The sequence below is a fragment of the Castanea sativa genome, chromosome 8 (assembly GCF_040712315.1).
Source record: "Castanea sativa cultivar Marrone di Chiusa Pesio chromosome 8, ASM4071231v1".
NCBI classification, from domain to species: domain Eukaryota; kingdom Viridiplantae; phylum Streptophyta; class Magnoliopsida; order Fagales; family Fagaceae; genus Castanea; species Castanea sativa.
The window spans coordinates 48,720,870-48,734,694 of record NC_134020.1 but is presented as its reverse complement, the minus strand read 5'-3'; the positions used below and the strand labels follow the sequence as shown (position 1 = coordinate 48,734,694).

Genomic DNA, 13,825 nt, shown 5'->3' with positions numbered 1-13,825 from the left:
AAGTGAGAAACTTGAGGCTGTTTAAAACTTTGTTAGAATGGTGGAAGTTTGTGACTGAACCTAAGGCTCTGAATTGTTGAGTAATAAAAAAAAATGTAGAAAGCTTTATTAGAAATGGTAGTAGCTATTGAATTTGTCTTAATAGTTAAGTAGACATAGTAATGTGAAACGTGAATGAGTGGCTGTGGATTACTGGCTTAGCTCGTGGTTTTGAAACTGAATAGACAGCCATGCTCTCCAAGGGAAGCGATGTAGAATAGACAGCACATACTTTCCTGGAGTAGCAGAGGCGCTAGAAGTCATAACGCAAGCTCAAAGGGAGTGTCAGTAGAGGCCATCGGGGCAATAATGTCGGAATTGCATGAAATTTGGCAGGTTGAAGGGAAACTGCAATCTGATCCAAACTCATTAATATGAGCATTGCTAAAATTTAGGCAAATTCCTTAGTTAAGGGCTTGAAAACAATGTTTTTGCTATTTATAGTAATATTAGTTTTTCCTTAGTAACTTTTAGTTTAAAAGTCAGAATAAGAGTTTTATAATTCTGCATTTAACTCAATTTTTTCATTTTTGATAAATTTCGGTATTTTGTCCACCTAATCACGTAATTAATGCGAATTAGAGTTTTAGACGTTTTTCTCATTATTTATATGTTTTGTAGTCGTCAGAGGCAAATCAAACTATTATCAATAAACACAGATGTTTTGTTATTTTTTTTAAAAAAAATTTTTCTGGTGGATTCCAGTTTTTATCCCTCATGGATTCAGGAAAAATCCATCGTGGATTCGAGGTTTACTACTAGAAACTAACTGTTTGGTTTCTGTCCCATCGAGAGAGTATTGTGCGTGCTTTCTTCAAGTTTCCGCAACATTAGGTAGAGGGTGGCCAGTCAATCTCTATGTTCAAAGTTTCAAGCCTTTGCATGGATTTGGCACTTTGCTTGTCAGGGCATTTAAGGATACTAGCTGATATCTCGCATGATGCGCAGTGCATTTTGATAAATTTTCTAAGAAGTTATTTATGACCCATTCATGAATACTATTATAATTAGTCATTATTAGTCTTTGAAATTTTGTGGTAAAACAAAATTTAAACTAAATACATTGGGGAAAAACTTCCTCTAATTCATGCAACCAATAAATGTCACTAGATCATAGTTTACATTATCACCTACAAACCTATTAATTCCTAGGTGTTTTTCTTGTATGATTTACACTTTATATATAGATTTTATAGTGTTAATTTCTACATTTCTTATGCCACTAAAGTCTCTATATCAACACCTACAATTTTAATGTCAGTGAAAGTAGCTTTTCATTGATTTCAAAATTGATATAAGAGATAATATTAAGGCACATTAACATTTTAATTGGAGAAAAGTTTGATTTTCAAAGATCGTAAAGATAATAGAGTGAAAATTGATAGAAAGATATCTTAATCAATTAGCTATAAAAATTGCTAGAATTTTCATGATACAACAATAGAAAAATAATGCCATAGTAATGCAATAATATCACAATTTAACCTCCAAATTTTAAAACTAAAAGCAACCAAAACACCAAAAATATTACAAATCCTTACCAAGTATATGTATCATATGGAAAATTAAAAATCTCAATTCGCACATAATATGAAAAAATTAGCCTAAACACATTAGAATGCTACATCAGTAAAAATGAATACATAAAATCTAAACAAAATATTTAAGATAAACATAATATTTTGGAAATTAACATACCTTTCAGAAAGTGAATCAAAGATATTGTGAGAGAAATTATGGAAGTTTAATTTTTAAGTCCAAATGAAATGAGGATTTATATTGGATAAATGTGGAGACAAATAATCATATTACCCAATTTTTTGAATCTAACTCTTGCAATTTTTCATTGAAGTTAGGCTTATGCAGAAAATTGAAAAGTTTTCTTAATTTGTACTTTTCCCATGACTTTTTGGATCCATTCGTATATATCCAAAGCACTTTAAGTTATAAATGTGTACAAATTCTTTAAATTATATTAATACATTGAAATAAATGCACCTATCATTACTTAACACTTTGACATAAATGCTAAATTTGGATTAGGTGGAAGCCTAGATAGAAAGAATGTCATACAATGCGCTATTTGACAGAACATCATGCTCTCTCGCAAGGGGTCTCTGCTTTGATAAATTTTGTAAGAAATTATTTATGACCCATTGATTTCATGAATACTATTATTGTTAGTCACACTTAATCTATGGGGTTTTCTACTAAAACTAAATTCAAACTAAATACATTGGGAGAAAATTCATCTAATTCATGCAATCAAGAAATGTCACAAAATCATAATTTGCATTGTCACCTACAAACCTGTTGGAGGTGTCTTTCTTGTATTATTTATATTTTATATATCAATTAGCTATAAAAATTTCTAGAATTTCATGATACATCACGAAAAAAAAAATGTTATAGTGATGCAATAATATCACAATTTGAACTCTGAATTTTAATTGAACTAAAAGTACCCAAAAATAAATCCTTACCAAGCATACGCATCATACAGAATACCAAAAATATAAATTGGCACATAATATGAAAAAACTAGCCTAAATAAATTACAATGCTACATAAGTTAAGATGAATGTAATATTTTGAAAATTAACATACCTTTCAGAAAGAAAAACAAAGATATTGTGAGAAAAGTATGGAAGTTTATTTTTAAATCCAATGGAAATAAGGATTTATATTGGACAAATGTGGAGACAAATGATATTTACCAAATTCATTGAATTCGACTATTGCAATTCTGCATTGAAGTTAGTCTTATGCAGAAAATTGAAAAGTTTTTTTTTATTCCCACATTTCCCATGATTTTTTAAATTTATCCATATCAATTCAAAGCATGTAAAGTTATAAATGTATACAATATTTTTGAATTTTATTAATACATTGAAATAAATGCATTTGTCATTACTTAATAGTTTGACATAAATGGAAAATTTAGATGAGGTGGATGCCTAAATGGAAAGAATGTCATACAATGTGCCATTTGATAGAACATTATACTTTCCCACATGAGGTCTATGCTTTTATACTTTTATATATATATATATATATGTGTGTGTGTGTGTATTTGATTGATTTGAAATGTGTTTCACTTTCAATATGTACAAACTACAAACTGTCATGTTATTTGACAGAGTAGTTAAATCTAAAAAATAGAATCTTAAAGCTGTAATAGATAGAATTTTTTTTCAATTACATATGAGAATTCAGAGCAGTCACGTTGAATTTTATTTTCAATAAAATATTTATTTTTCATTAATTTTTTCATTATTTCCATTTTATATAATCGCTTTTTTAAAATACCCGCATCACTCACACACTAATCAAAGAAGTGAAAACTAAGAAATGAAAAAATGAGCAAAAAGTCAATTTTTTGGCTTAAAATAACAAAACGGGAAGGGGGATCAAACCATAGTTCTCCTTATTGGGAGATACTTAGGTAATGTCATTGGACTACAAGAATTCTTGGTGAGTATTAAGCAAGTTATAAACACATAAACACCAAGAATATCAAAATTTTCTTTATGCACGTTTCATTAACCTTTATTGTACACACATTTATGCTGAAGCCATATTTACACCGTTGAATATGGTGTTTTAAGGTTGGACAGTAAGTTAGAACTTAGAATAGAATCAGCGAAAAGCATGATCGTAGTCATGGTAATGGAAGTTTCTGTAGATGAAGCTAGCCAACCATCTTGAAGATGCATAGAATAGTACTGCCATCAAAACCATCGTGGTTCTTGCAGCTGCTGAGATTGCACCCTGCTTGGCTGTAGCAGCAATCGCAATTGAAGCAACAGAAACTACTCGGAGGACAACTTCAAGTACATTGAAACCTTTGTATGCTGCATTGCAACTAGTGCAGTTCACCACATGGGACCAGTACCTGAAAATGATTGTGAAAGATAATTTCTACAAGCCAATTCTCATAAATGAGATAAGTGGTGAATATGTGTGTCTTTGTCAGGTAAGGAATTTCTAAATCTTATAAAAGGTCTCAAATTAGGCCATATTTTTCAGTGTCCTTGACTTTCAACAGATAGAAAAAGAAAGAAGTCTCAAGGTATTAAACTGTTGATGCAAGTAAAGTTTGCACACGATATCTTGCCGATAACAAGAAACAGGTTTAGCTTTTTATTATATGCATCTACAAAGATCTACCATGCTCTTGCATAATGTTCTAAAAAATGATACTATTTCTAGATAATCAAAAAAAGCATCAAATTCTAGCTTCAATCCACATTGGTAATTGTATGAATTACCTGTCCATCAGCTGCTCTCTAGGAGGAGTTGGGGGAAGAACTCCACTGTACTTGCCTCTCCAATCAACTTGACCACCAGCATACTTGTTTAGCCATTTTCTAAATCCAATCACAAGGGCATCCGATTTTGTTGGCACAAAACAAGCTTTCTGCCAATTGGCAGGACCAACATCCATTATCTTATGCTCCTATAGAAAGAACTCTGGAGTCAGAAGCCACTATTAAAATCTATGTGATATAATACATTTAAAGAACAACAGTCAGCTAATTTGCTTCTCTTCCTGCCGGAGACTGAACTAAAGACTAGAGCTTTGGTTTAAAAAAAAAAAAAAAACACTAAACTGCACATCACAGCCGGGTAAATTACAGTGAGCAATTTCTACCTTATCATATAAAAAGTTAAATTTCAGAAAAAAATTAAAAATAAAAAGTTGTATTAGAATCGTTAGACATTTACATGGAAAGAAAGTTCTAAAAAATTGAACCATCTCTGTGCAGTGTTTATAAAATAATAACAGTAAAGAAATTTTGTTATGCTGCAAGCAATAATCTATGAAACCAGATAGAACTGGAAAGTGATTTTGTCAGCTACTAGTGCTGCCTAGTAAATAAGATTTCCAAATTCTAATTCAAAACTTAGTTAATGTAATGGCAAAATCATGAAAAATAATAACTAAATCGAAACATTGAAGATCCTACATAATTTAATCAATGAAGTATTGTATGTATACATATGAAAGAAATACAGTATATATGTTTGTTGTTCAGTGTCGTTTCTCTTTCACTCTCAAATTACATTTGGAAACCTTACAAGTTGGGTTTGTAAAATATTGAGATTAATTATCTTTTAAAATAGCAGAACCCATGAATCTGTAGTAAGGTTGATCTGGTGAACCTATACCAGTAACTTCGATAGTAACTCATCAGAGGCAAAAGTGATTTATAATGGAATAAACCAGCTACCTAGATTGAAAAAAGGAAAAAAGAAAAGAAAAGAAACTTGCAATAACATACAAAGAGATGGGGGTCACCTCAATGTGTAGAAGATATAAATCAGAATCTATAATCAGGTTTTGTTTTATATCAAATATCCATCGTGGTACATATTTATAAATCCAACGACCATAGTTTCTTGGGAAGCTCCATATCAATCTGCTACTCCCTGGACTAACTGGAATGCAAAAAAAAATTAAAAAAAATTCCTTCTGCACAGATGTATCCTGCATCAATCAAGATTTACATAAATAAAAGAACTAAGGAACGAAAAGTGAAATACATAAATAAGAATTAACCAAAAATTTTGTCTATCATCTATGTATAAAAGATTAATCAATCTAATAGATAACCTTTCTGGTTCCAGCTGATGATTCAGATCCATTAGCTTGATCCTCAGGCTTAAGACATGCACAAAACAGGTATGGGGCAATAAATTTGGTTCTGTTCCATTCCTGAAACTGAACTGTATTGAACCCATTGATGTCTAACTTTTCAATCATAAAGTCAAGTGGTGTGCCCCCCTCTCTATCAGCCTTCACTGTGAAGGTAACTTGGTTTCAGTCATAAATAAAGACAGCAAAACTTATTGGCAGAACATAAGGATTATTCAAAACTTATCTGTTTTTGGATGGTAGGATTTCTAATATTCCATGATGCGCATAAGGAAGATGAGCAGGGTCCATAAGATTCTCAATCAATATCTCATATCTGAAATTGCAAAATCGAAATATTCCCAATTAGATCTGCTAAGAGAAAGGAGGTAAGATATATATAAAGAAAAAGAAAAACCCAAATACAAGTGCCCAACTTTTAGTGATGCACATTTGCATACAATATTTATTCCAATTAAAAAGGAAGAATAAACCATTTACAATCAGTCAAAAAGATATGAACTTTCTTATGAATTTACCCAAATGAAATTAGAAAATATTTACACTTTGTCCTTCAGCATTACAGGTGCCTAAAAGTTATATAACATATAGCTGGAAAAAAGGCCAGATATAGTTACACGAGTAGAAAAAATTGAATCTATGTTTTCCAAGATAACAGGTTTCTTTTCAGAAGATAGTGGCAGATCATACCCATAAGGAATATCTCTATTTCCCATTAAGCTTGCATATGAAGGATCATCTATTTCTGGAATGTAGGGGGGTTTCTTCTCCACAAGAATATCTTTGTATCGAGGATCCAAGTTTGGCCAAAACCAAACTATGTTGTTCTGCACAGTACTTGGATAAACAGCTACACACGCTTTCCTGGCTGTGTGCACCTGCATAATTATTTGGAAAGGTTATTCACCAATTTCATTGGCCAATTGATATTGTACGTGTACAATCCTCTAGCTTCAACGTGAAATTACATCATAAAATCCCATAACCAAATTCCATCTACTATTGTAAAAAATTCCTGCAGAAAAATATAACGATCAACCAAACATGATTATATCAGTTTTCATTGTTTGTGTGATGCCTTGAGGTCATATAAATGAGGAAAATCTACATGCAAATATAACTATTTCTATTATGCAAACAATAATTTGATAGTTACTGGGGCTGTCCAGGCTATCCAAAAACCCGCTGGAACCGACCAACCCGACCGGAATCGACCCGTCACGGCCAGACTGACACCTCCAACGGGTCGGTGGCGGGTTTCGTTCTTAAAAACTTGAGCTACCCAACTTGCCCGAGAAAACCTCAAAGAAGGCCGAAATCCGGCAACGATTGGGCTTCTCAGCTCCGATCCAGTCGAGTTTGGCCTTCCTTTACTTAGATATGCTTAAATCCGGCGAATCTAACCTAGATCTACTCAAACTTGGCCAAACTTTGGTAAGTTCAACTCTAACTCGGCCAAATCTCGTTAGATCTCGGCCAAATCTCAGCCAGATTTCCATAGATCTGAAGGAATATCGGCCAAATCTCGTTAGATCCAGCCAGATCTGACAAAATCCGACTAGATTTTGGCCAAAATCTAGCGATATCAGAAAACTTGAAACCGATCGATTCACACCCGAAATCCGATATGACCCGACCCAGTTGATTTGAAACCTCATTCGGGTCGGTTGTGGGTTGAAATCTTCCCCACCCGATAAGGTTTGGTCAAGTCCGGGTTGAGCACAAACCTAACCCGTGGATACCCTTAACAGTTACAATAGGAGGAGAAAGATTTAAATCCTAAATATCTTAGAAAAACTAGGAAGTGCCAAACAATAAAGTTACAATGCTCTTGGCCAATTATGCAAACAATAGAAAGATCCGATCTCAAAGTTTCTACTTTACTTCCCTGATTGTTCTTTGGAGGGAATGAGAGGTACTGACAGAGCATCGAAGTTTGGAATCTTGTCACAGCCTAACATTGGATAAAATGTAACAGATACCAAGTTTTCCATTCATATGTAGCAGTGATTCTATCCAAATGTATTAAAGGAATGAGAACACATGCAAAAGCATTTGCAAAATGTTGATCCCAGGTTCTTAACGTGGGATATTTGAATTCAAGAGTTTTTACCGGAGGGCCATCAGGATTTGCTTGAGGGATGAACTTGCAGTCACCAGAACCATTAAAACACCAACCATGGTACACACACTGCAACCTGCCCCACTGATCAATCCTCCCTTCAGACAATGGAGCCAGCCGATGAGGACACCTATCATCAAACACTTTCCAAGTTTCCTCATTCCTATCCCACCACACAACCACATCAAGACCTATCACCTTTTTTGCGTGTGTCCTCCTCTTGTCCAGGTCCCAGATTGGCATAACAGGGTACCATTGTGAATACCAATCAAATTTCTCACCTTGACTGTGAGTTTCAAGCACTGGCTCAGGTGGGTTTGTGGGTTCTGTTGAAACCGTGGATGACATGGTGTTAAAAACCTTAAATTTTGATTGTTTTTTGTAGACTAATGAGAAAGTTGAACTGGGTGTTGGATTGGAACGAAGATTTAAGAACATGGGCCTTCTCAATTTGGTTTTATCAAGTATTGTTCGGATGTGAAAAGAAGGAACTGAGGAAGCTCCGAGAGCTTCCATGGCTGCTTTTTTCACAGCTCAAACTACAGAAAAGTGAGAAACGTGAGTCTGTTCAAAACTTTACAATAATGGTGGACTGAACTTGAGGCCTGAGTCGTTGAATATAAAGAGTTGAAAATTTTATTAGAATATTCTAGAAATTAATTTAGTAGGAATAATGGGTGAACGTGGATCACTCTGGCCCTCCTTGTGTCTCTGAAACTGAATCAACAGCATGCCATTGATAGGAATTTTTGTTTTACATGACGTGAATAGCCCCAATCAAGGAGGATCAAGGGCGGTAAGTACAAAACAACAATCTCCAATAGGAAAAAATTTTCAATCATACTCTGCATGCGTCCCCTCTCAGCAGACCGTAATGGTACTAAATTGTCAGATTGTTATTAACAATTCACCTAACGAAAATAAGGCAACATTGATGGTGCTATTCCCTGATGCAATCCTTGTTCGTTTCTTCTTTTTCTTTTCCTTTTTCTTTTTTTCTCTGCGGCTTCTCCTCTCTTTCCCTCTTTTTTTTTTTTTTTTTTTAATATTATTTTCACTGTTACTCTCTTCTCTCTTTCTCTTCTTCTTTTTTTTTTTTTTTTTTTTTTCACTGGTATTTTTTTTTTTCCTTTCTCTCTCTTCTTTTCTCTATCTCTCCATTTATGTGAGTTTGGTGGTGGTGGTTGATTTTGGGCATGGTTTTGTGGATTTTGATTGTAGTGGTGGCGGTGATTGATTTTGGGTGTGAGTTTCTTGGATTTTGGCTGCGGTGGTGGTTAAGTTTAGGAGTGGATTTGTGTATTTTGGTTGTGAAAAAAATACAATGGAGCCAGCTTCGAGAGCTTCCATGGCTACTTCTTTCACAGCTCAAACTAAAGAAAAGTGAGAATCGTGAGGCTGTTCAAAACTTTATTACAATGGTGGACTGAACTTGAGGCCTGAATTGTTGAATATAAAAGATTGAAAAATTTATTAGAATATTTCTAGCTATTGATATATTTGCGTATGATAATCAGGCTGATAAAAATGGTAGGAATATGCCAAAGTGTAGCTCGCTGGTCCTGCATGTAGTTTTGAAACTGAATCAACAGCAAGCCTTAATCAAGAACAACCTTAATCAAGAAATGGCGGTGGGTACAACAGACCGCCATGCACAAAATGCAATTATGGTTTCCCTCTCACATGGGGTGCATTGTGGGTCCACCTTCATGTGACAAGGAAATAATTGCACTGGATGAACGTAATAACCCTCCTCAGATATTGGGGTGAGTGTCGGTGGGGTGTTGTATTGCACCCGCAGGAGGAGAAAGTACACCATGCGATTATATGCAATCTATCTCTCACAGTAGCTGGGTCACACACAAAGACAGAGACCAATGAAAAATTATTAAGTATTCTCGAAGTACTATAAATGTGTAATATTTTCTCTCATATGAATTTAATTAGTGAGACCTATTATTCATGTGAGAAGAAGGAGTATACATTTATGGTACTCTGAGAGTACACAATAATTTTCTCGAGCCAGAGAGGGTGAGAGGCACCTCCCTCCTCCTCCTCCTCCTAAAAAGTCCATTATATATGCTTGAGTTATGCCACTGACATAGAATAAGAAAAACAAAGAAAATTTTTCCCTAAATAAACTGTACCTTAGATAAAATAAATAATAAAAAACAAAATTTCAAATTAAGAAAGTTTAGAGACATAATAAAATCTCACAATATTTTCATAATACTTTTATTTTTAGTTGAGATAGATCTTAGAATAATTTACTTTATTATATTTTATTCTAACTAATGAAGTACTAACACTTCTATTTATTATAAAAATATTATGAGATATTGTGGTGTTATTAAAACAACTCCTCCCACTTCAAACAATTTGCTTGACACAAAATAAATGCTACCAAACTTGTTGAGTCTGTCTACACTTCCAATATTCATTTTTTTTTCCACTTATCCAAATTGGAAAAGCATTTGCTGCAAATTAAGTTGTAGCAACTCTTGCAAAAATGCGCACATGTCAATACCTTAAATAGACACCTGTCTACACTTATATTTAAATAAACACTTCCTTGTTAAGATCGAATTATTTACCTAATGACCACTTGACATGCATACATTTTGCAGGAGTTGTTACAACTTAGTTTGCAACAAATCCTTACTCTTTTCCTTCTTTTCATTTCAAGTTCAGCTTGTGGAACTAAAATTTCACATAATAATAATAATAATAATAATAATAATAATAATAATAATAATAATAATAATAATAATAACAACAACAGATTAAATTGGGTTAGGAGCTGGCGTAAAGGGTGTGTTTTACGCCAGCCAATCCTGACCTAACACATCAGCCAATTGAGTTTCATATATCTCTCTTTCATGACAAGCTCATCTCTCTCTTCTCTTTTTCCTCTTTACCCCTTAGTTTATCTCTCACGTCTCTCATCACAACACCTCTTTCTTCTTCACCTTTTTCCTTAGGTCCCTTTTTTTTCTTCTTTAGTTCAAGATTCACAAGTCACTTTTTTCTTCTGTCTTTTTTTTAATTAATTAATTTTTTTAATCTTTATTCAACTATGCATTTGAAGGTTTTTTGTTGCAAGCCCTGTGAAGTAAAATTGCTTTATATTGTGGTTGAGTTTTTTTTTAGTAATATTGTTGTCTATGTTGTTCTTTGTGGCTTGGGTATTGCAAGATTGAAGTAAAATTGCTAGTTGAAACTGTTGGGTTGATTCTTTTTTTTTTTTTTTTTTGTGGTGGATCTGAGTTTGTGGCATGGGTTTCTCACTGTATTTTGTTGTGATTTCCATTGATGGTCGGTTTGGGTGCGTGAATAGCACCCCTTTGCTGGGATTTCTTTGTAAAATTTGCAGTTCTTTTAGAAGATTTTGCAGAAGAGAAGGAGATATGAAAAAAAAAAAAAAAAGAGATTGTGGCTCCTTCGACTTTGCTTCAAGCCTTCAATGTTTCTGGAAAAGTGAGGGAGACGGGAAAAGGAGAGAGGAAGAGAGAAAATAGTTTTTTATTTATTTATTTTTATTTTGCTGATGTGTTGGGTCAGAATTGACTAGCGTAAAACACACATTTTACACTAGCGATATGGGAAAACTTGAAATCGACCGATTCACACTCGAAATCCGATACGACCCGACCCGGTTGATCTGAAACCTCATTCGAGTCGGTTGTGGGTTGAAATCTTCCCCACCCAATAAGGCCTGGTCGAGTCCGGGTTGAACACGAACCCAACCCGTGAACACTTTTAACAGTTACAACAGGATGGGAGAGATTTAAATCCTAGATATCTTGAAAAAACTAGGAAGTGCCAAACATTAAAGTTACAAAGCTCTTGACCAATTATGCAAACAATAGAAAGATCCAATCTCAAAGTTTCTTCTTTACTTCCCTGATTGTTCTTTGGAGGGAATGGGAGGTACTGACAGAGCATCGAAGTTTGGAATCTTGTCACAGCCTAACATTGGATAAAATGTAACAGATACCAAGTTTTCCATTCATATGTGGCAAGAATCCTATCCAAATGTATTAAAGGAATGAGAACACATGCAAAAGCATTTGCAAAATGTTGATCCCAGGTTCTTAACGTGGGATATTTGAATTCAAGAGTTTTTACCGGAGGGCTATCAGGATTTGCTTGAGGGATGAACTTGCAGTCACCAGAACCATTAAAACACCAACCATGGTACACACACTGCAACCTGCCCCACTGATCAATCCTACCTTCAGACAATGGAGCCAGCCGATGATGACATGGTGTTAAAAACCTTAAATTTTGATTGTTTTTTGTAGACTAATAAGACAGTTGAACTGGGTGTTGGATTGGAATGAAAATTTAAGAACATGGGCCTTCTCAATTTGGTTTTATCAAGTATTGTTCGGATGTGAAAAGAAGGATCTGAGGAAGCTCCGAGAGCTTCCATGGCTGCTTCTTTCACAGCTCAAACTACAGAAAAGTGAGAAACGTGAGTCTGTTCAAAACTTTACAATAATGGTGGACTGAACTTGAGGCCTGAGTTGTTGAATATAAAAAAGTTGAAAATTTTATTAGAATATTCTAGAAATTAATTTAGTAGGAATAATGGGTGAACGTAGATCACTCTGGCCCTCCTTGTGTCTCTGAAACTGAATCAACAGCATGCCATTGCTAGGAATTTTTGTTTTACATGACGTGAATAACCCCAATCAGGTATGGGCGGTGGGTACAAAACAACCGTCGTCCACTCCAATAGGAAATTTTTTTTCAATCATACTCTGCAATATGTGTCCCCTCTCAGGGTGATTGGGTTCCACCATGCATTCAGAGTAATAGTACTAAATTGTCAGATTCTTATTGACAACTCACCTAACAAAAATAAGGCAATATTGATGGTGCTATTTCCTGATGCAATCCTTGCGAAGCTTGAAGAAATTATTTAAAAGCCTTGGAGGAATCTGTATTTACAGGGCCGGCTCAACGAATTGGGACCTTAGGCCGAAGCTTTAAACTAGGCTTTTTATTATATTTAATTATAAATTTATATATATTTTTCAATTAAATTTTTTTTTTTTTTTAGAGCCAAAATTACTAATTAAATTTTTGTATTCAAGTTTTGCTAATATTTCATTTTCAATTGATAATATGGCTAATCCACTTAATATTTTTTGTGACATAGTTGATTTTAAATAGGATTTTATTAATTTTAATTTTGACATTTGTAATTAAAAACTATTTATGAATAAATGAAACACAATTTATAATAAAAAATTACAATTTAACTAGAATAATATAAATTTAATGTATAAAACAATAGAACTTGGTTTATCAAAAGCACAATTGTAGCTTTATTTAATATGATCACTTTACACTTTAAACCTGCATAAAAAACTAAAATTAATATTGATACAAAGTAAATTATTCTAAATTTATAATTTTGTTATCAATACTTTTTTTTTTTATAGCAGTAAACCTTTTTATTTTAGCAAGGACTCAACTTGATCCACTAAGACTAAGACCAGCCCCTCCATGGCTCCATCCCACTAAATATGATTTCTTAGAAAAAAAAAAAAGAAGAAAAGAAAACAAAACGTGTAAGACTTCTAGAGAAATCTAAGACTTCTATAGCTTTTAACTCTTTAGTCTTTAAGTGGGCCCATTGACCAATGACCATTTAATTCTATAGCCTTCTAAAAAAATCTAAATTTAAGAGAACAAACGAAAAAAAGAAAAAAAGAAAAAGTAAAGAGTTGCAGCAACTAAACTAAAATTCGGCCAAAACCCAAAAAGAAGAAAAAAACCCAACAGGCAGCCAGCAGCAAACTCCTCTTCCAAAAAAAAAAAAAAAACCCAAACACCCAACAACAAACCATGAAGAAGACGAAAGAGGCAAAGGAAGAGAAAACAAGAAACGAACCTGAAATGAAGATCTGTGAACATACCAAGTCTATTACCGACACCAATTGATGAGTAAGCCAGCTAAAAAGAGTTTTTTTTTTTTTTTTTAGAATGAATGA

The 13,825-nt window shown here is 33.7% G+C and overlaps 1 protein-coding gene across 1 annotated transcript; it reads right to left on the bottom strand.

Annotated features, from left to right (window-relative positions):
* Window positions 1-3,399: 3,399 nt before the first annotated feature.
* LOC142607128 (protochlorophyllide-dependent translocon component 52, chloroplastic-like) lies at window positions 3,400-8,410 on the bottom strand. Its single transcript, XM_075778551.1, has 7 exons — window positions 7,812-8,410; window positions 6,389-6,576; window positions 5,925-6,014; window positions 5,657-5,846; window positions 5,342-5,530; window positions 4,311-4,498; window positions 3,400-3,934 (listed from the first exon to the last, which is right to left on the bottom strand). Exons 1-7 carry the CDS (start codon window positions 8,334-8,336, stop codon window positions 3,679-3,681), a joined length of 1,626 nt encoding a protein of 541 aa, XP_075634666.1. The 5' UTR covers window positions 8,337-8,410; the 3' UTR covers window positions 3,400-3,678.
* Between the last annotated feature and the right edge of the window lie 5,415 nt (window positions 8,411-13,825).

Bases quoted from the DNA above. Each gene is read 5' to 3' on its own strand.
- LOC142607128 (XM_075778551.1), bottom strand. From the start codon at position 8,336: ATGGAAGCTCTCGGAGCTTCCTCAGTTCCTTCTTTTCACATCCGAACA. The intron at 6,577-7,811 runs GTAAAAACTCTT...ATAATTATGCAG, and splicing joins CAAATCCTGATGGCCCTCCG to GTGCACACAGCCAGGAAAGC. The intron at 5,847-5,924 runs ATAAGTTTTGAA...AGTTACCTTCAC, and splicing joins ATCCTACCATCCAAAAACAG to AGTGAAGGCTGATAGAGAGG.